Raw genomic sequence first — 24,844 nt, forward strand, 5'->3', positions numbered from 1 at the left:
TCTCCCTCTGACCCTCCCCCTCTCATGTTCTCTCTCTCTCTCATTCTCTCAAATAAATAAAGTCTTTTAAAAAAAGTATAAATACTTTGATTTTTTTTACTGCCAAGAATAATGCCTGGACATTGAAAAGCAGCACATCAATATAGGAAAGTCAAAAGAAGAAAGTGGGAAGTAGTAGGAATTCACCACCATTAATATTTTGATGAGCATGCTTCAGTACATCTATGTATACAAGTAAGAGTTGTATAGAATTTTACAAACTTAGAACCTAATGCATACTATTTTCTAATTAGAGTTTTTCACTAAATTGAAACAATTCTTGAAGTTCATGTCAATAAATTAACCTCCAACCGCATTTCTAGTGCCTACACAGTAGGTGTACCAACCATCATTTTTTCCTTAACCAGTTTCCTGCTGACGAAGATCTGTGTGATGGTCAATTTTATGTAGCAACTCGCCTAGACTACAGTCCCCAGTTATTATGTCACAGACCTAGGTGTTAGGAAGGTATTTTGTAAATGTGATTAAAGTCCAGAATCAATTGACTTTGCGTAGGGTGTAGTATCCTAGATAACTTCGGTTGGCCTGATCTAACAAGTTGAAAGTCCTTACGAGCAGAGCTGAAGCTTCCCTGTAAGAAACCATTATTCTGTCTGTTGGTAGTATCTTTCGTTTGTGGCCAAGAGGTCCATTTTGGCCTTCCTGATGTCCTGTCCTAAGGATTTTGACTTTGCCAAGCCAGCCCCACAATCTAGTAAGTCAGTTTCTTGGAATAAATCTCTTCACTTAATTCTCTTTCTTTGGTTGAATCTATGAAAAAAAGGATTTTTGCTCCAAGGGTGGTTCTAGAGGAACAGAATGTTAAGAATAAATTTTCTGAATTGTGTTTTCTAGAACTGGTTCTTGAATCTTACTATATTTAAAGGCACGAATGACTCTATTTCCCATGGAAAATAGGGCATTTGCCATAGTGTGACAGCAAACATATGAAATATATATTCAATATTCCTAAGGAAATAACTATTGAAGACCTTAGAACATATTGGTCAAGCTAAGGAGTATAAGGGGGGGTTGTTCCTAACTATGTTGGAGAGAGTGGGGGGGAAAAAGAGCACGTGGCTTCAAATTCCAGCTCAAGTATTAATGACTTGAGAGTTCAAGTCATTATGCACTGGCTTCTTGACCTTTCCTGTTGTCGTGCACTGAAATAAAGTTCTCAGACACCAATCTGAGCGGCTGTGCAGGGCTGCCTTTTGCAAGGGAGGGCGGCAGCAGCTGAATCCTGTACATAGCTTTTATTTATTTATCTTTTTATCAGAAAAGCAAGGACAGATGCCTGGAAGCATGGGAAAGGAGTACAAAGGGATGGCAAATATCCTGAAGCTGTAAAGCAGGCCTGCACTCTCTCCTATGCGTAGGCACGCAGGGAGTCAGTCATGGGATAAAGGAGGAGCAGGATGTTTGGGCTAGCAATCGCCAGGACCAGAAAGGGGGAGACTAAATGTTACATTCTTTCATAGCTCCTAACTTATGCCCTGCCCCTGGGGATCATGGGATCCTGTTCCTACCAGGCCATTGCGTTCAAATGCCTGAGAACAGGAACACTGCTGACATTTCAGCTGCTTCCACAATCACTCCTTAGGGCTTACAATATATTTTCTAAGAATAACTCTACACTTGGGGCGCCTGGGTGGCTCAGTCAGTTAAGCATCTGCCTTCGGCTCAGGTCACGATCCCAGGGTCCTGGGATGGAGACCCACGTCAGGCTCCCCACTCGGCGGGGAGCCTACTTCTCCCTCTTCCTCTGCCTGCCACTCCACCTACTTGTGCTCTCTCTTTCTCTGTCAAATAAATAAATAAAATCTTAAAAAAAAGCATAACTCTACATTTCCTTGTTGATCTTTGTGTCCCTAGTGAATAAAAAGATGGCAAGCTACTAAATTATTATTTGATCTACACAGGTGGCAGAGTTTTAGGTCAAGTAAATAGAAGTCTAACTTGAATCATCAAAACAGAGAATCACAGCTCCTGAATCAATTCTGAGACATGTCCAGTTTACAAACCCAGAATCCTTTGGGTAAAGGAGAGGCCAGGTCCCTTTGAGGATGGAACCTTCCGTACTGCAAAAATGTGGGCTGTTAATCTTTTCTCCAGAGTTTCCCAAAGGGACCTACGGCTATTGTACCTGGGTGACTATGCACTGAGAGGAAATAATCAAACTTTTTTTTTTTTTTTTTTTGCAGTGACTGAATCATTGCTGCTCTCAAATGGTACATTGATGATATTGTGCTGATTGGATCTGGTGAGCAAGAGGTAGGAACTACCTTAGATGTATTGACTTGCATGTCAGAGGGTGGGAATAAATCCCAGAAATATGCAGGGGTCTTGCACCTCACGTAAAATTTCCAGGCATTCAGTGTTGCATGTTGAGCTGTCCTTCTAGGTGAAGAATGTGTCGGGGCGCCTGAGTGGCTCAGTCGGTTGAGCGTCTGCCTTCTGCTCAGGTCATGATCTCAGGGTCCTAGGATCGAGTCCTGGACCTGCTCAGTGGGGAGTCTGCTTCTCCCTCTCCCTCTACTCTCTCTCTCTGTCAAATAAAGTCTTAAAAAAAAAAAGAATGTTTTGTATCTTCCCACAAAAATGAGTTACAATATCTAGTGAGCCTCTTTGGATTTTAGAGGTAATATAAACCTAATCAGGGTGTGCCACTTTGCCCTTTATGAATGACCTGAAAACTTTCTGACTGGGCCCAGAACAAGAGAAGATTCTGCAATAGGTCTCGGCAGCCATGTAAGCTGCTCTGCCACTTTCTATTTACCCTATCATCCTGAAGTAATTGGCTTCATGGTATGGTGAAATTATATTTGAAGCCTCAGTTATACTGCCAATTAGGGGGCAGTAACCTGTGGGGCTGCACACCATCCTCCCAGATGCTGTATATGCTCTAAATCAATGTCCAGTGTGTAATATTGTTTCACCAGATGTCAGGGGCTGTTTTTCATTCTCAATTCACTCAATGCAACATCATACAGCCATCATGTGGGAAGAGTTAGATTTTCAGTGACTGATACTAGAAAATGTTTAGCTTATACTGAGTTTAGAAAAATGGATAGAGAACATGAGACCTCATTTTTAAAAATCAAATATGTATGTTGATAGGTATATGTAACTTTATGTAGAGACAAACATATTTGAGACAAACATTTTTTATCTTCAAGGGGAAAGATTCTAGGCGCATTTTTTTCTTATTTACTTCATGCTATTTTTAGTTTTCAGTAACATACCTGTTTAATAATTGCTAACTATAATAAAGAATTTTAACCAGAAAATATAAAGGAAAAAACTCTTAACACTAGAACATGCTCCCTCACCTACAAAATCCTCCTCAGTGCTTTGGCATTAAATCGTCGTAGGCTTTGGGAATCAGAATAACTCAAATGTCAAGCTCTGCAGCAGTCCTGCTTGCTTTGAGAGAGTGGACAATTTTTAACTTTACTGAAACTTGACGTTTTCACCTCCGAAGCAGTGATAATTTTAATGAAAAGTTTAAGTGAGGGAAGAGCGATTTTCGATGAGGACAAGATTCCACTTTGGCCCTTTTAAGCTGTTTTTACTACTAAACTTGTGGTACATCAGGGTCTGGAGTAGGGGCGGGTAACTTCCTCGCTCCTCACCGCCTCTCCCGAATCATTCTACACCACCCATTCTTAAACTCTGTTTTAGCCTCATATCGTCAGATTATGACTAAACAGCATCCTCCTTTCAATCACCTAGTGTCGCCTAAGCGATCATTTCCCGTTAATTTCCTGAAGATTTTATCTCCTCACCCGTTCCCTTTCCAACAATACTCCTGTCACAATTGGGAGGCATTTCGAATTCAGGAAGTTGTATCCATGGAATAATGTTGCTGAGGACTCAGGCAGAGGTGACGCAGACTCTTAATGTAGAAACCCGTATGACCACCCAAGAAGTCGGGACTATGTGATTCCTTCCATTCTGGCATTTGGGGAAGTATAGACAAGGAGCTCCCAGTAGCCGCAACACTCGCTTTGGAGGGTGAGATTAAGAATGTTCTGCCTTCAGCATTCTGGGAGGTGTAGTCCAGACGCTCTGTGTGGTGGAGAGCACTTCCGCTCCGGAAGGTAGATCTGATGCATTCTGGGAGGTGCAGTCCCGACGCTCTGTGTGGTAGCGTGCACTTCCGCTCTGGAAGGCGGATCTGGTGCTTTCTGGGAAGTGTAGTCCAGGAGCTCCGCGATCTCGCGGGCACTTCCGTTGGGGGAGTGTGAGGTTGCTACCGAATTTTCTTTGGGAGAGGTGCGTCAGTTCCGCCTCTCCCGGCGCTTCCAAACTTCCTGGATCTGCGCTTGGTACCTGCAGCGACCGGGCGATTGAGGAGAAAAGAAACCTGGGTAGAGTACGGAGGTATGGAGCTGGAGGGCTGTGGTGTGCATCTCAGGGGGAGTCTCTGCGTTCAGGGTGGTTTGCGAGTCCTGGGGTGGGGTGGGGTCACCTATGGCCTGGTTTGAGAGTTTCTGCGTGTCTCAGCTCGCCCAGTGTCTGCCTCCCTACACCCACGGGTGCTTCTGCTTCCTGGTGTTGGGGAATTGAAAGAGGTGGTGAAAGCTGCCTCCATTTTGACCTCAAACTTTCTAGTTGGCTTCTTTCCAGCTTGTCTCTTCGCTCGGGTGGGAGACCCCCGAGGGCATAGCATCCCCTGGTGGGAACCCAGACTACCCCCTCATGCAATAAGGACTGCTCTGAGCCAGCAGGGCCCCACCCGTGATTGAGACAGTGATCACTTGCCCTTTGCTGCGCACCTGCCATTGCCCCACATTTTCCTTGTATAAACCTGGAAGTATTTTCAGTACCCTGAAGACAACCTTTGAGCTGTTTGTAGTCTTTTTGGTGTTGGCCTCACTGAGATAAATTTCCTTTCTTATTTCACCACCACTCGTTTCTCTGCCTGTGGATTTTGTCAGGGGCAAGAGGCCGAATCTGGTCTGTTTGGGAATCCCAGAGCCAGGTGCATGTCAGTTATAGTGATACAAATAAAAATCTAAAAACGGGTTCTGGCACATGGTGAATGGTGACCTTTCTTAGTATTAATTTCCTGAGGAGCAGTCAGGTCCCTGGGTTAGGGTCAGATATCCCACGACAGAACCTTCTCTCTTCTCTGATTCTTGCATGATGCTGGGTAATCCCAGGACCCTTATAAACTCTCTTTTAGGAAGGCGAGGGTGTAACAGAACCAACGTGAGTTCCCTCCTTGGTGAGTCAGAAACTATCAGCTTGAATCATTGCACAAAGGAAGCTTATTTGCCACAAATAAAGAAATCACAGGGAATGGCTTCCAAAACCGCGATTCCCCAAAAGGGGGTGAATGGGTTCCTTTTGTTTAGGGTTAGGAAGGAGTTTTAGATAGGGAAGTCTTGTCATCCTATGTAGAGGCGGGCATAAGGTTGAGCATGCACCTTAAGGAAACATGCCTATACATACACTGTTATGTAAATGAGGCTGAGCCCTCCCTCCCTCCCCCTACCTGGGGCAGAGATTTTAGTATTATAATGAAGCAAAGGAAATAGGTCATTCCAGAAGTCACTCCATGGTTCTTCTGTGCAAGCATGAGTTGGGCTCCAAAGGTCTGGGTGATCTGGGCCTGGGGAATGTCTTGGCAGTTGTCATCACCCAAGGCGTGGTTTCGGGTTTCACTTGCCTGAGTTAAGAGGTAAGCTAGAGGGGCACCTGGGTGGCTCGGTCGTTTGGTCCCAGGGTCCTGGGATCAAGCCCAGCATCGGGCTCCCTGCTCTGCGGGAAGCCTGCTTCTCCCTCTCCCAAGGTAAGCTAGGGGAGAAGAGCTTAAGGAAAAATGTAAGACAAAGGTTAATGAGTACAAGCAGGTGGGCAGTAAACATCAGGTCTTGGGCTCTAGTTGTTGACAAGGGTTGCTTCCAGATTGCACGGAGGGGAGGGGAGGTTTTAACTTTTATTGAGAAGGGCGACACGACCATGGCATTTCATAACATTCTTTTCTTTCCCCAGCCTGACTTCTCACAAAGGGCTGCACAGAGGTGGAAGGAGTGACGCCTTGGCTACTGACAGCAAGGTTCCACGTGAGTGGGATTTGGCATTTTTCTTTTATAACAGTATTCACATCAGTCGGATAATATATAGGATGTGTAATCGGGCACGGGCATTAATAATGAATCCTTAATTGCCGACCTCACCAATGACGGTTTTATACAAATGAATACATTGTACCACACTATAACTCTGTGAAGAAATTCTGCTTTCTTTTTCTGTTCTCTAAAATGATATTAAGACCCACGGAGCATAAATGATTTGCCCATAGTCCCCACCTAGTAAAGAGGCTGAGCTGGGGTTGGGATGAAAGCAGTCCGAGTCCAGAACTCGAGTTCCTAATCTCTTGGATATGTTCTCGTTAAGCCATAGGAACTAGCAGGAATCAGACCCCGGGTAGTTAGCACTTGATTCTGGAGGACCTGAAAAGCAAGGCTAATGGGCTTCGACTTTTCTGAGTTTTTTCAAATATTGTCAACTATTTTGTTTCACTTATTACTAATAATATGTTTTATTCATATGGAATCATGATGGAAAATTCAGAAAATACAGAAATATGAGGGAAAAAATTTTCAATTATCCATTAATCCATAATGTAAAGATAGCAACTGTGAAGCTTTTAATGCATTTCTGTTTGGTGGTTCTTTGTGTATGTTTGTTATGTTTGTTTATAAACAAATTATCATATATTTCTTTGTGTTTGTCCCCTGGTGTATTTTAACTATGGACCTTTTTTTTAAGATTTTATTTTATTCTTTATTTTTTTATGATAATTTCTTTTTATTTTTTTTATATTTTATTACGTTCAGTTAGCCAGCATACAGTACATCATAAGTTTTTATTGTAGTGTTCAACAGTTCATTAGTTGCATATAACACCCAGTGCTCATCCCAACATGTGCCCTCCTTAATACCCATCACCTAGTTACCCCATCCCCCCACCCTCTTTATTTTTTAAAAAAGATCTATTTATTTATTTATTGGGTAGGGGGGAGAGAGAAAGAGCACGCATGAAGAGTGTGCCTGCTCATGCAGGGGATGGGGCAGAGGGAGAAGGAGAGAATCTTAAGCAGACTCCCTGCTGAGCGTGGAGCCTGATGCAGGGCTTGATCCCAGGACCCTGAGATCATGACCTGAGCCTAAATCAAGAGTCTGTCACTTAACTGACTGAGCCACCCAGGCACCCCTTAAGATTTTATCTTTAAGTAATCTCTACCCAATGTGGGGCTCAAACTTATAACCCCAAGATGAAGAGTTGCATGCTCCACTGACTGAGCCAGCCAGGTGCCCCATAACTATGGAAACTTTTTTTTTTTTAAAGATTTTATTTATTTGAGAGAGAGAATGAGATAGAGAGAGGGCATGAGAGGGGGGAGGGTCCGAGGGAGAAGCAGACTCACTGCTGAGCAGGGAGCCCGATGCGGGACTCGATCCCGGGACTCTGGGATCATGACCTGAGCCGAAGGCAGTCGCTTAACCAACTGAGCCACCCAGGCGCCCAACTATGGAAACTTTTAAACACTGCCAAGAAAGAATAAACTAATGAGCTTCCATAAAATTTCATGATCATCTTTGTTATTCCCATTATTACTGTTATGGCTGTTTCCTGATATTTTAAGACTTTACTTATTTTTTATTTTTATTTTTTTAAGATTTTATTTATTTATTTGACAGAAACACAGCAAGAGAGGGAACACAAGCAGGGGGAGTGGGGGAGGGAGAAGCAGGCTTCCCGCCGAGTAGGGAGCCCGATGTGGGGCTCAATCGCAGGAGCCTGAGATCATGACCTGAGCCGAAGGCGGACGCTTAACAACTGAGCCACCCAGGTGCCCCAAGACTTTGTTTTTATATAATTAAAAGTTTTTCCATTGAAAAGTTGCAAAAATAGTATAAGGAATTCTCATATGCTCTTTACCCAGATACCCCAATTGTTGACATTTTGCCTGTTTTGTGGCTCCATCAGCCACATAACACCAGGAATATACCTGTAATTCAATGACAGCTTATTTTAGCTTTCTGAAGGAAGGAAGTCCCACAGGAGGTATCTTGGGAAGAGGGATTTAGGAGAGGCTGATTATAGAAATTTAGCACCACTTAGTTGGTAATATTAGATATTATACTACATAATAGTATCTATTAGTTATCAATTAGATGTTAGGTATCTAGTAAGTTATTACTAACAGTAGTTAATAGTGTTACCTGTTAGATAATGGTGGAAAACGTTATATAACATCCTGTTATGTAATCCACAGTCTTGTAGTTAATTTTGTTCTGTTTTTCATTCAAAGGCCTTATAACCAGTCTCCCCTCCCCATCCCAGTTCAAAGTCCCAATTTTATGCTTTGCTAAGCTGTATATTTGTTTATAAACATTTACAAAAACTTTATCATACTTGATGTTCCTTAACGTGGAATGCGTTCCATAGCCTTTGTCTTTTTCATTGATGCTTTTCTTTTTTAACTTTTTATTTTTCCATGTAAGCTCTACGCTCAGTGTGGGGCCTCGAATTCGTGACCCCAAGATCAAGAGTTGCATGCTGTACTGACTGAGCCAGGTGCCCCTGTTCCTGAAGCAATATTTATTTATTTATTTTTTATTATTTTTTAGATTTTATTTATATAGAGAGAGGGAGAATGCAAGTGGGGGAAGGGGCAGAGGAAGAGGGAGAGAGAGAATCTCAATCCGACTCTGTGCTCAGTGTGGAGCCCGACAAGGGCTCAATCCCATGACCCTGAGATCATGACCTGAGCTGAAATCAACAGTCGGACACCTAGTCGACTCACCCACCCAGGAGCCGGTTCTTGATGCTTTTTAAAGAGTATAGAGGGAAGTCGTTTTGGAGAAAGTTCTTCATTTGGGGTTTATCTGATGTATACATGTTTAGGTTTTGTTCTGAGTCATTGGCAGGGATTCCGCAGAACCATTGAGGCATCCTTGTCATTGCAGTGTAACAGGAGCCAAAGGATGTTGGTTTGTCTACGTTTTGGTGAACTCAACTTTGTTGACTAACTAAGGTGATTTCTATTAGGTTTCTCCATTTTAAAGGTACTATTTTTTTTCATCAGAATTAATAAAGTCTTCTTATGGGAAGATACACTTGTTAGTGGGCATTCTTAAAGATTTATTTATTTGAGAGAGAGGATTTTTATTTATTTGTGAGGGAGATTGTGAGTAAGGGGTGGGAAAGAGGGAGAGGGAGAAGCAGGCTCCCCGCAGAGCAGGGAGGCCAACATGGGGCTCGATCCCAGGACCCTGGGATCATGACCTGAGCCAAAGGCAGGCACTTAACCAACTGAGCCACCCAGGTGCACTCCATGAATCATGACTTTTAGTAACTTTGCTGAGTGGTGCAGCGATTGCTATAATTCAGTTTAGACCATTTTTGTTTCCCCAGTTGGATTCCTCATGCCTATTTTCAGTTAACGCCCCATTTTCTCCCCTAATACCCCAGAGACCACTAACCTGCTTTCTGTCTCCGTAGATTTCCCTCTTCTGGACATTTCATAGAAAAAGAATCCTATAGTATCTGACCTTTTGTGACTGGTGTCTTTCACTTTCAGCAGTGTTTACAAGGTTCATCCATGCTGTAGCGTGATCAGTACTCCTTCCTTTTAATTGGCCAGTAATATTCCATTGTATGGATTTGCCACAATTTGTTCATTCCTGCATAGGTCATAGCTCGACATCTTGGTGGTTTCCAGTATGAGGGTTATTAATGAATAATGGTGTTGTGAACGTTCGTGTACAGATCATGTATGGATTCACAGTCATCATCTGTGTAGGTGAGCAGCATCCTGGGCTACCTTTAAAGCCTTTTTTTCTGCCTTCCTGGGCACCTCGCCAGGTGCAGCTCCACCTTCCTGGTACCTGTGCAATTCAGGACTCTACACACGCCTGGAAGTAGGAGGACACATGACCATGTTCAAGGTGAGTAGGGCTTGCCTTTCTCACTTTACAAATTCCATCTCATTACTCAGGTCGTCACACATTTTTCTGGGGATGACTCAAACAGAGCAACAGGCATTTGCGGACCTATTTTTGCATGTATTTTTGGTTTTTGTTTTATTATTATTTATCTTACAGAGTAAAAAAATGACTAGAAATGAGTAATTCTCCCACTTCATTACTTCCCACCTGACAAATGAGCCGTTTCAACTTTCTCCTACTCTTATCTTTGTGGGCATACATAACTGAATTTGTATTCATAATATACACTTAATTTTAAATTCTGATTTTTTTTTTCCCTTTGATGTTAAGTAATGTTCATTTTTTACGGTTGCATCCCATTCCCATTGAGTTGATGTATCTTTCTATCTTTAACTCCTTCCCATTCATAGGCACGTCCATGGTTTAGGAATTTTATTGTCTCAAGCAGCACTGCGGCGACCACTTTCTGACAGAAAACCTTGTCCCCCCACATCGGCTCTGAAAACAGTCTGCTAGCTTTTTGTCCTCACATTTGATACGTGCCAGGGAGGCTGTTTTTTATGTGGAATATCTAATTGCAGGCAGAACAGAGCAGGCTGGAAGTGCTGCTTCACACAGATCTTGCTGGAGGTTTGCACTCAGGGAGAGCTGGATTCCATCTTCCCCGTGCCTCGGTCCTAGTATCGGCCAGTGACTTGCATTCTGTGCCTTGACTCCTCAGAGCAGCAGAGGGAGGAGGTGTCGGCCTTATCTTCATCTTAAACATGTGACTATGAGAGACCCACTCAGATTCACACAAGGAGCCAGGGGCAGGAATGTGAGGCATTCTGCTCGAGTGAAAGAGGTAGACAGGAAGACAGAGTTCATTTCAGGCCCTGGGCCCTGTGGTGTGTGTGTCTGGAGTGCTTTTTTTTTTTTTTTTTTTTAAGATTTTTATTTATTTGGCAGAGAGAGAGAGTGAGCACAAGCAGGGGGAGCGGCAGAAGGAGAGGGAGAAGCAGGCTCCCCGCTGAGCAGGAAGCCCAATGTGGGGCTCGATCCCAGGACCCTGGGATCATGACCTGAGCCGAAGGCAGATGCTTAGCCGACTGAGCCACCCAGGCGCCCCTGGAGCGCTCTTCTGTGAGATGATTTCCACAGGTGGCGCTGTCCCTGACCCCTGTCTTGGGCTGTGTCTCTTCCTGTGGCTGCTCCCCTTCACTGACCTGCAGGCGCAAAGACAGCAGTTAGCACAATTCTTGTATAAAATCTTTAAATTCCTCTGTGGCAAAAGACACTTTACATGGAATTACCAGAACAGTAACCTGGGGCAAAAATATTTACCACAGGGATGCCAAAAAAGAGACAAAGCCCATAATAGGAAACTTACGCATATGGGAAAGGGAAAAAAAAAAACCCCAATGGAATATAAAGAAGGATATGCACAGCCATGTTAAAAAGGAGAAATACGAATAAACATCTAAAAAGGGTAGTCCTTTTTTTTTTTTAAGATATTTTTTATTTATTTGAGAGAGAGCATGAGTGGGGGTGAGAAGGGAGGCAGAGGGAGAAGCAGGCTCACCGCTGAGCAGGGAGCCCGATGCGGGGCTTGATCCCGGGACTCCGGGATCATGACCTGAGCTGAAGGCAGACGCTTAACCGACTGAGCCACCCAGGCGCCCCTGAAAAGGTAGTTCTATTAATTTACAATCAAATAAGTGGGAATACTTATACAACTTGTTCTTCCAAATCAGATTGCCAAAACCATAGAAAAACACGTAACCTGCTCTTGGCCATTGTATGGAGAACCCGGGTTGTTGTATTCCCTTGAAAGATCAGGGAAGTAGGAAAAAGATTGGGAAGAAAATCTATCATCATATGATCGTAATTTTAAATGTGCCCATTTTTGACCTTTTAATTTTCTCTAGCAATTATTTTCAAGTCATCAGGCAGGGCAACAAGATCTACGTAAAACGACGTACTTTGCAGATGGGTTATAATGAGAAAAATATGTAAAATTAAATATCATTTGTTCAGAACAGGTAAGGATAGAGATCTGTTCTCTGGGATAACACAGAGCCACAAAATGTGATGAAAAAGGTACTGGTGTTGGCAACATGAAGAAATAATACGATTGATATCAGATGTTTGTTAGGCACCTCCTCTGTGCCATGTACTGTTCCAAAGGCAATAGGTATTCCCTTGTTTAATCCTTGAAGGAACTTCAGTGTGTGGCATTGGCAGGGTAGGAGGAGAAGGGCCTGGAACCCTGCCGATGGACTTGAGTCCCTCAAACTCTGAAACCACTTCACACCATCCTTTCCACCTCCTCAATGCTGCCCCACTCCCAGTGGCCACTGGGTGCAAGATTGAGGTTGCGTGTGCTTGATGTTGTAGGAGACGGTGACGTTCAAGGATGTGGCAGTGGTCTTCACGGAGGAGGAGCTGGGGCTGCTGGACCCCGCCCAGAGGAAGCTGTACGGAGACGTGATGTTGGAGAACTTCAGGAATCTGATTTCTGTGGGTGAGCATAGGCGCTGTATGCCTCAATATCTGCTTCCTGGATTGACTCTGTGTCCTTGGGTGTTCAAGGCTTCGGGGCTTTTGAAATGGTTACCTGTGTTGATGGTGTACCAGCAGTTTTTTTAATAAAGTAGAAAATCTCAGTTTGTTATCTCAGTTTGAAAATCTCAGTTAGCTGTAATGAATACATCACAGTAAAAATCTGCCAATTGTGTGATAGACGTTGGTTAGAAATAGGTTTCTGTCATGCATATATGTCTGGGTCTTGAAATAGGTCATATTTTTTTAAATGTTTGAAAAACGCTGATTTTGATTAATTGACCGGTATGTGTAGGAATCCAAATACTCATTTGTACCTTTTGTGTGTTCATTTTATTTTTTAATTTTTTTTTTAAGATTTTTATTTATTTGAGAGAGAGAGGGCTTGAGAGGGGAGGAGAGGGAGAGGGAGAAGCAGACTCTGCTAAGTGGGGAGCCCAATGGGAGGCTTGATCCCAGGATCATGACCTGAGCCGAAGGCAGACACTTAACTGAGTGAGCCACCCAGGCGCCCTTGTGTGTTCATCTTAAATATGTGACTTTGCAGGGGTGCCTGGGTGGCTCAGTCATTAAGTGTCTGCCTTCAGCTCAGGTCATGATCCCAGGGTCCTGGGATTGAGTCCCGCATCGGGCTCTCTGCTCAGCGGGAAGCCTGCTTCTCCCTCTCCCACTCCCCCTGCTTGTGTTCACTCTCTCGCTGTCTCTCTCTGTCAAATAAATAAATAAAATCTTTAAAAAAAAATAATAAATATGTAACTTTGCATGTTCACAACGCAGCACCCCTTTAGACATGATATGTTCCACTTAGAGCAAAAAAGCTTTGGATGATTCCAGCAACCAACAGAGAAGAGAGATCAGGTTAAGAACCAAGCAGATGGGAGTCCTTGCCGGTGTTCTTCCGTGTGTCTTACTTCTTCCCCCCAGGTGACCATCTCACCTGGTCCAAATGACCAGACCCCGTCTTGAATCATTTCAGCCGTCTTTGTATGGCACACCTTTTTCCACACCTTCCCTTGTATTGTCTGTTCTCCATGTAGTGGCCAGTGTGATCCTTAGGAAATGCAAGTCAGGGCACCATTCCTCTGCTCAAAACCCTGTACGGCTTATTTTTCTTTGAGTTAAAGCCTCTTTATTTTTTATTTTTTTAAGAGTGTATTTATTTATTTTAGAGAGAAAGAGAGAGTGCAAGAAGCGGGGAGAGGCAGAGGTAGAGGGAGGAGCAGGCTCCTCTCCGAGCAGGGAGCCCGATGCGGGGCTCGATCCCAGGACCCCGGGACCATGACCTGAGCCGAAGGCAGACACTTAACCTACTGAGCCACTCAGGTTTCCGGAGTTAAAACCTCTTCAAGTGGCTTCTAGAGTCCTCCACAGTGTGCTCCTCTCTCCCACATCACCTCTCCACTTCCTCTTGCTCCACCCCCTCCACTCACATTGCGCCCCCCGTGTTTCTCAGCCTGGCCAGAGACGCTGCAGTGCCCACTGCCACTGTCACAAATTGCCACACACTTCACGGCTTAGAACGACACAGGTGGACTGCCACACAGTTCTCCGGGTCCTCGGTATGACATGGTTTTTACTGGGCTACGGTCAAAGTGTCTGCACAGATGCATTTCTTTTTGGAGGCTCTAGGAGAGAATCTGTGTCTTTGCTTTTTCAGCTTCTAGAAGTTACCCCAGGTTTTTAAACTTGTGGCCCCTTTCCTCCATCTTCACTGCCAGCAGCCTTGCTTTTCCCTGTCCGTTCTTCTGCAGTCACATTGCCTTCCTACGCTCTTCTTCCATCTCGAAGGATCCTTTCCATTGCTTTGAGCCCACCCAGAAAATAGAAAATAGTCTTCCATTTTAAGGTCAGCTAATTAGCAGCCTTAATTCCATCTGCAACCTTAATTCCCCTTTGCTGTGTTATGTAACATATTCTGGGCTCCAAAAATCAGGATATGGATTCTTCGGGAGCCAGTTAATCTGCCTACTACATATCCTTCTGCCTCAGAGCCCTTACCCCCTGGCCGGCGTACTCTTACCTGAAATCCTTCGTCCCCTGCCTCCCATCCCTCCTTCCCCTCCCCACCTCCTTCCTTCCTTCCTTCCTTCCTTCCTTCCTTCCTTCCTTCCTTCCTTCCTTCCATCCATCCATCCATCCATCCATCCATCCGTCCATGCATCCTTCCTGTCTGTGCTCAGTTTCAGTATCACAAGAGAGGCCTTTTCTGACCAACTTACATAAAACATCACCCTCCCTTTACTCTCCTTATTCCTCCTTATATTGTGCCTCATGTGTTTCGTTTGTTTGGTCATCTCTTCTCTCTCTCCCCTGGAGTGTGATCCCCACAAGTGAGGGACTGTGTCTCTTTTGTTCATTGCTCTGTCCTCAGTGCCTAGAATCATCAGGTATGTGGCAGGTGTCTGGAAATATGTGTTGATTTGGTGAATGTGTCAATGGATAGGAGACCCCTGTGTCTCCATGGGTCGGGGAGATAGCTGTAGGTCCTGTGCAAACCAGAGTAAATGAAGGATGTTGCAGGACATTGTTTGTCTTCTGATTAATGCCTATCCAGTTACTTTCTATTTCACTCACTTTCTTGGGGGTGCCCTTGGCATGAATGTGTGTTGGTCTGTGCACTTGACCCGTGTCCCAGAGAAACTTAGAAGCATTGTGGTTGTAACCATACTGAGTAACACCCTTTGCCTGTGGCCTTCCTGGAATCTTCCATTAGGGGGCATTTTCATTTCTGGGAAGAATACTTTTGGGACGAGAATTCTGATTCTGATTCTCAGATCCCCCAACAGAGGGAAAAAGATCTGTTTCCTATAGTGTCAGTGTCAACCAGGTTGTAAGCTGCCTTCCTCTTGAAGATTTGCCATCTGCAGCCCATTTGCCTCTTTCAAAGCCCCCACCCATGTTACTGCCCCCTGGTTTCCCCTTCCTTGTCCTTGAGGGGGAAGATTTAAAGTGAGAGTAATAGGAGACACATACGTGAATGCTGCCTGTATATCTGGTTCAGAAATATATCGTGCTTTTTCTACAAATTTAGCTATTAAACAAATGTTAAAGAATATAGATGTCATACAGTTTTCCCTTGATTTTTAATGAAGATTGGGTGTTTTTCAACTAGTGAACATTCTAACCTAGAGAGAATCAGGAAACTTACTGTCACATCCTCAGAGGTATTTCCTGTTCCCCTCACACAGCTACTCTTTTTGTTTTGTTTTGTTTAGATTTATTTATTTGAGAGAGAGAGCATGTGTGCAGGTGTTGGGAGGGGCAGAGGGAGAGAGACAGAATCCTCAAGCAGACCCCCTGCCAAGCACGGAACCTGACGCGGGGCTCGATCTCACAACCCTAAGATCATGACCTGAACCGAAACCAAGAACCGACTGCTCAACTGCCTGAACCACCCAGGCACCCCACACAACTACTCTTTCCAAGGGTCAGTTTGTTAAATATAACCATGAACTACATTACCTACCAAAAAAGTACATACTCACCTACGTAATATTTTTCCAAGATTCTGTTCTTGCAACTTATCTTTCCATTTGAACAATTTGTTTAATTAAGAACTGGGGAACTTCTAGAACCAAAGTTTTCAAGTTTTTTTGAGCATGAGCCATAGTAAGAAATGGATCTTTCATTGTAATCAGAACAAACATTTCACGTGTGAGTTCACATCTGTGACTTTCATAGGCATTTTATGTAATGACCCCTGTCCTGTTGGCTGTGGTGCTTTGATAGTTTCTGTCCTGGTTCTTTTTTCTGAAAGCTTATTACACGCTTTTAAATATTTCCAGCTCACTGGAGTATTAGAGCTTTTTAATTTGAAAAATTGTTGTGATGGGCTATTTTATCCACACATTTGTATATGTACTGTGTTTCTACACTCTTATCAGACAGACAGTCCTAAAGCTTCAGAAAGAACCAGCAATAGGCCCTTCTTTCTTTTCATCCCAGGGATTCTTGCCACCTTTGATTTTCTCTTTTATTTTTTTTTACTTGAGAGAGAGCGAGAGAGAGAGCACAGAGAGGGAGAAGCAGACCCCCGCTGAGCAGAGAGCCTGACGTGGGGCCAATCCCAGGACCCTGAGATCATGACCTGAGCCGAAAGCAGATGCCAAACCGACTGAGCCACCCAGGCGCCCCCACCTTTGATTTTCTTATTAGCATCCTGCGTCATGTACCTCTGGTTCTTGATGTCCCCTATACAGCTTTTCAGCTTCCCAGCAAAACCACAGTGTTCTGTCCCTTTTCTGTTTCAAATAACTTACTTGGAAAAGATGTTTTCCTTCTAAGACTTGGCTTAAACTCTCACCAAAATAGTCAAACTGGGATTCATTTATTCATTGCATTTGTTGACTATGCACCATGTTCCAGACATGATTCTGGACATTGGTTATAAAGTAGGAAAGTGTAAAATGTGTTCAGCCCAAAAAGTGTAACATGTTTCCCTCCTTGATGCTGCATCGTGGTGGAAAAGACATGGTGAGCAACAGATCACTTAGCGTGTTAGCCATGGTGCAGGATGCTGCATGGAACATAAAAAAGGAGGGATAGGAGTCACCGGAGGTGAACTGGGTGAGGACAGGATTGATTATTTTACACTGGGCGGTAAAGGGGCTTGTTGCTGGGCTCACTTTGAGCAGAGACCTAAAAATCATTAGGAACCATCCATGCATCTGTCTGGGAAGAGTTCCTGGCAGGATTGAACGCCCACTCTAGGATTGGCTTTCAGAGCTCATACTGTAACCTTACCTTTTCCTTCTCCCAGGCTCCATTTCTGTTGTTTTCACAGTTTTCCTAGAGATCTGAATTTCTGTCAGGTTTTAGAGCCATGTATATTTTCTGTTCAACTTTATTTCCCTTTTGTCCTCATGAAGGAAACTTGCCTGTAGAAACTTAAGTTCCACTCTTTGCTTTATGCTTATTTTAGTCCATGTGCTTTGGGTATTTGCTCCCAAACCCACAAGTCATTCTAGACATTCAAGATACCTCGACACTGAAGTAACTTTCCAATAAAGTGATGCAAGGCTTATGTAGTTATATAGAGGCTGTTTACCACATGTCTGCTGGATTGAAAGAGGGGGCAGCTTTTAATTGACTGTTCATACAGGTAGGGGAGTGAATTTTTCTCTTTTTTAAAGATTTTATTTATTTGATGGGGTGGGGAGAGAGAGCTCGAGAGAGCACAAGCAGGGGGAGCGGCAGGCAAAGGGAGAAGCAGGCTCCCCACCATGCAGGGAGCCAGATGTGGGGCTCGATCCCGGGACCCTGGGATCATGACCTGAGCCGAAGGCAGATGCTTAACCGACTGAGCCACCCAAGGGGCCCAAATTTTTCTTTTGTAAACATTTTTTTCAGTAGTGCTTTCAAAGACTATTTTTTTTAGAGCAGTTTTAGGTTCATAGCAAAAAAAGGGACAGAGATCTCCCATATAAACCTGTCCCCATGTACCCACAGCATCTTACATCAATATCCCCTGCCAGATAAAATTGATGAACCTGTGTTGACACGTTGTTATCACTGAGTCTGTACTCTACATTAGGGTTCATTCTTGGTGGTGTACATTTTATGGACTTGGACAAATGGATAAAGCCGTGTACACACTATTATTATATCACATAGAGTAGTTACACTTCCCTAAAAATCCTGTTCTCCACCTCTTCATCCCTCCCCTCTAACCCTTGGCAACAACTGATCTTTTTACTCCATCCATACTTTAGCCTTTTCAAGAATGTTGTACAGTTGGAATTGTACTTTTCAGTGTGGCTTCTCTCACTTAGTAATATGCATTACATTTTCTCCATATCTTTTCATGCCTTAATAGCTCACTTCTTTTTAGCACCAAATAATGTCCCATTGTGTGGATGTACCACAGTTAATATGTATCTGTTCACCTCCTGGAGGACACCTTAGTTCCTTCCAAGTTTTGTCCTTTTGAATAAACCTGCTATAAAAATCTGTGTATAGTTTTTTGTGTGGGCTTAAAATTTCAACTCCTTTTGGTTAATACCAGATTGTACAATAGCAGGAAGGTATGGTAAGAGTATGTTTAGTTTTGTAAGAAACCACCAAACCTGGGGTACTTGGGTGACTCAGTTGGTTAAGTGTCTGCCTTCGGCTCAGGCTGTGATCTTGGAGTCCTGGGATCGAGCCCTGCATTGGGCTCCCTGCTCAGTAGGGAGTCTGCTTCTCCCTCTGCCCCTCCCCCTGCTTGTGTTCACTCTCTCTCAAATAAATAAAATCTTAAAAAAAGAAAGAAAGGAAGAAACTGCCAAACTCTTCAAAAGTGGCTGTACCATTTTGCATTCCCACCAGCAATGAATGACATTTCTGGTTGCTCCACATCTTGGCAGCATTTGATGGTGTTGGTGTTCTGGATTTTGGCCATTCTAGTATGTGTGTAGGGTGTCTCGGTGTTTGGATTTGCATTTCCCTGATTACGTAAGATGTGGAGCATCTTTTCATACACTTATTGGCCCTTTGTATATTTTCTTCAGTAGGGTGTATGTTAAGGTCTTTGGTTCATTTTTAAACCAGGTTCTTTTTTTTCTTATTGTTGAGTTTTAAGAAAAGTACTTCTTAAGCTAATTGAAAAGTTTATTGAAAAAATAATCTCCAAATGTTCAGATAACCTTTGTATAAATATAGAGACTTGGGAATACCAATGAGATAATTTAGAAAACACATTTCTGAACTTAAATTATTAGAAGTGGTCAAAAATTTGTAATAGTAGCCAACTCATTTAATGTCTGTCAAAACAAAGATAAGATTAGGTAAACGTGCAGAATTTCCAGGAATACTTTGAATATATAAATATAAATAGAAATATTTCAGGGTATTGGATATTAGGATATATAACATGAACCCAAAATTTGATTATGTTATTGCTTTTCTTGAAGTTCTAGTCAATTCATATTTTATTATATAACGTTTCTTTTTTTATATATATATATTTTTATTTTTTAAAATTTTTTTATTGTTATGTTAATCACCATACATTACATCATTAGTTCTTGATGTAGTGTTCCATGATTCATTGTGCATTACACCCAGTGCTCCACGCAGAACGTGCCCTCCTTAATACCCATCACCAGGCTAACCCATCCCCCCACCCCCCCTCCCCTCTAGAACCCTCAGTTTGTTTTTCAGAGTCCATCATCTCTCATGGTTTGTCTCCCCCTCCGACTTACTCCCCTTCATTCTTCCCCTCCTGCTATCTTCTTCTTTTTCTTTTTTCTTAACATATCTTGCATTATTTGTTTCAGAAGTACAGATCTGTGATTCAACCGTCTTGCACAATTCACAGCGCTCACCATAGCACATACCCTCCCCAATGTCTATCACCCAGCCACCCCATCCCTCCCACCCCCCACCACTCAGCAACACTCAGTTTGTTTCCTGAGATTAAGAATTCCTCATATCAGTGAGGTCATATGATACATGTCTTTCTCTGATTGACTTATTTCACTCAGCATAACACCCTCCAGTTCCATCCACGTCATTGCAAATGGCAAGATCTCATTCCTTTTGATGGCTGCATAATATTCCATTGTGTATATATACCACATCTTCTTTATCCATTCATCTGTCGATGGACATGTTGGCTCTTTCCACAGTTTGGCTATTGTGGACTTATATAACGTTTCTGTCTCCATAATTTATTAACTATATAATTTGCTATTCAAATTCTACACTGACTTCCAAATTCAGTGGAAATGACCATAGGTTAACATTTGAATTATATTATCAATTTTTGAATTAAGTCTTTGGCATTTAACTTGTACCTCTCTTAGGAGACTTGGTGTGGGGGGTGCGTGGGTGGCTCAGTCAGTTAAGTGGTTGCCTTCGGTTCAGGTCATGATCCCAGGGTCCTGGGATTGAGCCCTGCATCGGGCTCCCTGCTCAACAGGGAGCCTGCTTCTCCCTCTGCCTCTGCCCTTCCTCCCCGTTTGTTCTCTCTCTCTCTAATAAATAAATAAAATCTTTAAAAAAAAAAGGAGACTTGGTGTGTACTTGCATAGTGGATAGGAGCCCACTGGACCCCCTCTTGGATTCCACACACGTGTAAACCAGAGAATAAGATACACAATGGAAAAGACCTACCCAATATTCTCTGGATTCATTAAAGTCTCATGCTGTCTCCTAAATGTGAAACCTTGAGAACACTGAACAAAGTCTTCAGTTGTCCACATCTCTGCATTCTGTCTTTACAGGAGGAAAGATCCAAAGTAAGATGAAGACTGTTATAGAAGCAGAACCACCTGAAGAGCTTTCCTGCTGGCGGATCTGGCAACAGATTGCAAGTGACTTAACCAGGTGTCAGGGCTCCATGATAAAGAGTTCTCAGCTCCCCACACAAGGTGATTCACCTGGACAGGTTGGAGCAGGACAGTCTGTAACTCACACAGGCCAGAAACCTGATCAGTCTAGTGAATTTAAGAAATATTTCAGTGATGTCTCCAGCCTTGATCTTCATCAACAAACACACTCAGGAGTGAAGTCTCATACGTGTCGTGAGTGTGGAAAAAGCTTCTGTTACAGCTCAGCACTTCATATTCATCAGAGAGTTCATCTGGGAGAGAAACGCTACAAGTGTGATGAGTGTGGTAAGGAATTCAGCCAGAGCTCATGTCTGCAAACTCATCAGAAAGTTCACACTGTGGAGAAGCCATTCAAATGTGAGAAGTGTGGGAATGGCTTCTGTCGTAGATCAGCACTTAATGTTCATTATAAATTGCACATGGAAGAGAAACCTTATAATTGTGAGCAGTGTGGAAGGGCGTTCATTCATGCTTCACATCTTCAGGAACATCAGAGAATCCACACTGGGGAGAAACCCTTCAAATGTGATAAATGTGGCAAGAGTTTCCGACGTAGATCATCACTTAATAGTCATTGTATGGTCCACACAGGAGAAAAACTGTACAAATGTGAGGAGTGCGGGAAGTGTTTCTTTTGTAGCTCAAATCTTCATATCCATCAGAAGGGCCACACACGAGAGAAACCTTATAAATGTGAGGAGTGTGGGAAGGGCTTCATTCAGCCTTCACATTTTCGGGCCCATCAGAGAATCCATACTGGAGAGAAACCATATGTATGCAAAGTGTGTGGTAAAGGCTTTACTATGAGTTCAAATCTTCAGGCACATCAGAGAGTCCACACAGGAGAGAAGCCATACAAATGCGATGAGTGTGGGAAGAACTTTGGTACAAAAACCCGTTATCAAGTTCATCTGGTAGTCCACACGGGAGAGAGACCCTATAAATGTGAGGTATGTGGGAAGGACTTCAGTCAGAGAGCATATCTTCAGTCCCATCTGAAGACCCACAGCATAGAGAAACCTTACAAGTGTGAGGAGTGTGGGCAGGGCTTCAATCAGAGTTCCCGACTTCAGATTCACCAGCTGATCCATACTGGTGAGAAACCACACAAATGTGAAGAGTGTGGGAAGGGATTCAATCGTAGAGCAGATCTCAAAATTCATTGCAGAATCCACACAGGAGAGAAACCATTTAATTGTGAGGAATGTGGCAAAGTATTCAGGCAGGCCGCAAATCTTCTGGCCCATCAGAGAATCCATAGTGGAGAGAAACCATTCAAATGTGAGGAGTGTGGGAAGAGTTTTGGTCGCAGTTCACACCTTCAAGCCCATCAGAAAGTCCACACGGGAGAAAAGCCATACAAATGTGAGGAGTGTGGGAAGGGCTTCAAATGGAGCTTGAATCTTGACATGCATCAGAGGGTCCACACAGGAGAGAAACCCTACAAGTGTGGGGAGTGTGGTAAACACTTCAGTCAGGCCTCAAGTCTGAAGGTTCATCAGAGTGTTCACAGTGAAGAGAAACCATACAAATGTGATGTGTGTGGCAAGGTCTTCCGCCACTCTTCGCAGCTGCAGTCTCATCAGCGGGTTCACACAGGGGAGACACCTTACAAGTGTGAGACGTGTGGTCAGAGCTTCCGTTGGCGATCAAAACTTTCACATCACCGCAAAACTCATGGTGGCAATACATTTTATGAAAGTAAGAAGAGTGGTAAGAACATCAAAGAATCATCAGAAAGAAGTTCTCCAAAATGATGCTTATTAATAAAACCCTGAATTCTTATCATCATTGAGTCTCATAAGAGAGAAAATACTTGTGTTAGTTTAGTTGGTATTTAAGCAATAATTGAACATAGCTCAGTTTTCACAAGATCACAGTTGAGAAACCTTGTAAGTGATGTGGTAAGTCTTTGTTCAGAATCACTTAGGAGGTAGTAGTACTTAGGAAAAGAGTTTGGTCTGGCCTTTAACACAAGTATAATGATGGGTATACTAGAATTGATACCCACTAGAATGTAAGCTCCATGAGGGCTGGGACTTTGCTGCTAAATCTATACAGCCCTCAAAGCTGAAGGCATCATAATTCTGGACTTCAAGTTATATTACAAAACTGTAGTAAACAAAATTGTATGGTACTGGCACAAAAACAAGACACATAGGTCAATAAAACAGAATAGAAAACCCAGAAATGAACCCATAATTATGTGGCCAGTTAATCTACAACAAAGCAGGGAAGACTATCCAATGGGAAAAAGAGGTTTTTTTTTTTTTTCAACAAATGGTGTTGGAAAAACTGGACAGCCACATGCAAAAGAATGAAATTGGACTACTTTCTTACACCATACACAAAAATAAATTCAAAATGGATGAAAGACCTAAGTGTGAGACCTGAGACCATAAAAGTCCTTGAAGAAAGCACAGGCAGTAATTTCTCTGACATCAGCTGTAGCAACTTGTTTCTAGATCAGTCTTCTGAGGCAAGAGAAACAAAAGCAAAAATAAATTATTGGGACTACATCAAAATAAAAAGCTTCTGTATAGCAAAGGAAACAAAACTAGAAGGCAGCCTACTGAATGGGAGAAGGTATTTGCCAATGACATATTCGATAAGGAGGTAATGTCCAAAATATATAAAGAACTTATAAAACTCAACACCCAAAAAGTGAATAATCCAATTAAAAAATAGGCACAAGACTTAAATAGATATTTCTCCCAGAAGAAATCCAGGTGGCAAGAAACACATGAAAAGATGCTCAACATCACTTATTGTCAGGGAAATCCAAATCAAAATTACAATGAGTTAGCACCTCATTCCTGTCAGAATGGCTAAAATCAAGACAAGAAACAACAGGTTTTGGCAAGATGTGGAGAAAGGGGAACCCTCCTGCACTGTTGATGGTAACGTAAACTGGTGCAGCTACTGTGGAAAACAGTATGGAGGTTCCTCAGAAAGTTAAAAATAGAATACCCTAGGATCTAGCAATTGTACTACTAGGTATTTGCCCAAAGAATACAAAAATACTAATACAAAGGGATACATGCACCCTAGTGTTTATAGCAGCATTACTTACAATAGCGAAACCACGGAAATAGCCCGTTTCCATCAATTGATGAATGGATAAAGAAGATGTGTATGTATACAATGGGATATTATTCAGGCATAGAAAAGAAAAATCTTGCCATTTACAACAACAAAGGTGGAGCCAGAGATTGTTATGCTGAGTGAAATAAGTCAAAGACAGATACCATATGATTTCACTCATGTGGAATTTAAGAAACAAAACAAATGAACAAAGGGAGAAAAAGAGAGGCAAACCAAGAAACAGACTCTTTTATAGAGAACAAACTGATGGTTACCAGAGGGGAGGTGGTTGGGGGGATGGGTTACACAGGTAATGGGGATTAAGGAGTGCACTTCGGATGAGCGCTGGGTGATATATGGGATTGTTGAATTACTATATTGTACACCTGAAACTAATACACTGTATGTTCACTAACTGGAATTTAAATAAAAGTTTAAAAAAATCTAAACAACCTTAACATTGACTAGCACTTGTAGGTGTGCTTACTACGTGTATGTTAAATAAACAGGAAAATTGTGTCCAGAGGAGGAAACCTGCAAAATAAAATTAATTCAGGGAAATGGACATTTGTTGAAATGTAGAAAATCACCTGATACTACAATCCACACATTAATGTTATTACTGTACTACAATTGGTTCCTTTCCTCCCACAGCCTCTGTTCTCAAGTTGGGTTCTTATCTGGCCCCTGTCCAGTTTTTCCAAGGATTGTATACATTGAACTGTCTTTTGTAATTTTTCTGACAGTACAGACTGAAAAAGTTTTTTTTTTTTTTTTAACTTAGCAAGGACTTAACTGCATTTCACACAACTAATCTTTTTTTATCTATCGATGTTAAGGCAGGTATTTACTATAACACTTTGAAAGTGTCACCAGTAGTTAACCAATAACAATTTTCTT

At 42.7% G+C, this 24,844-nt stretch overlaps 1 protein-coding gene across 5 annotated transcripts; it reads left to right on the plus strand.

Annotated features, from left to right (window-relative positions):
• Positions 1 to 4,267: 4,267 nt before the first annotated feature.
• LOC148163242 (uncharacterized) lies at positions 4,268 to 24,402 on the plus strand. Of its 5 annotated transcripts, none has more exons than XM_088027645.1 (5): positions 4,268 to 4,425; positions 6,043 to 6,113; positions 9,829 to 10,007; positions 12,384 to 12,510; positions 20,753 to 24,402. In XM_088027645.1, the coding sequence occupies exons 3-5, from the start codon at positions 9,993 to 9,995 to the stop codon at positions 22,615 to 22,617; spliced, it is 2,007 nt and encodes a 668-aa protein (XP_087883771.1). In that variant the 5' UTR covers positions 4,268 to 4,425; positions 6,043 to 6,113; positions 9,829 to 9,992; the 3' UTR covers positions 22,618 to 24,402. The 5 variants fall into 5 exon arrangements, with proteins under 5 accessions (XP_087883771.1, XP_087883772.1, XP_087883773.1 ...); XM_088027646.1 differs by having other exon boundaries at positions 9,863 to 10,007; XM_088027647.1 differs by having other exon boundaries at positions 9,925 to 10,007.
• Positions 24,403 to 24,844: the final 442 nt, after the last annotated feature.

The sequence above is a fragment of the Eumetopias jubatus genome, unplaced genomic scaffold (genome assembly GCF_037043125.1).
Source record: "Eumetopias jubatus isolate StellerSeaLion01/CBP00866 unplaced genomic scaffold, mEumJub1_p1.0 scaffold_10, whole genome shotgun sequence".
In the NCBI taxonomy this organism is placed as follows: Eukaryota; Metazoa; Chordata; class Mammalia; order Carnivora; family Otariidae; genus Eumetopias; species Eumetopias jubatus.

Coding starts and splice junctions, on each gene's coding strand:
- LOC148163242 (XM_088027645.1), top strand. Junction 12,511..20,752: donor CAGGAATCTGATTTCTGTGG/GTGAGCATAGGC, acceptor CTGTCTTTACAG/GAGGAAAGATCCAAAGTAAG.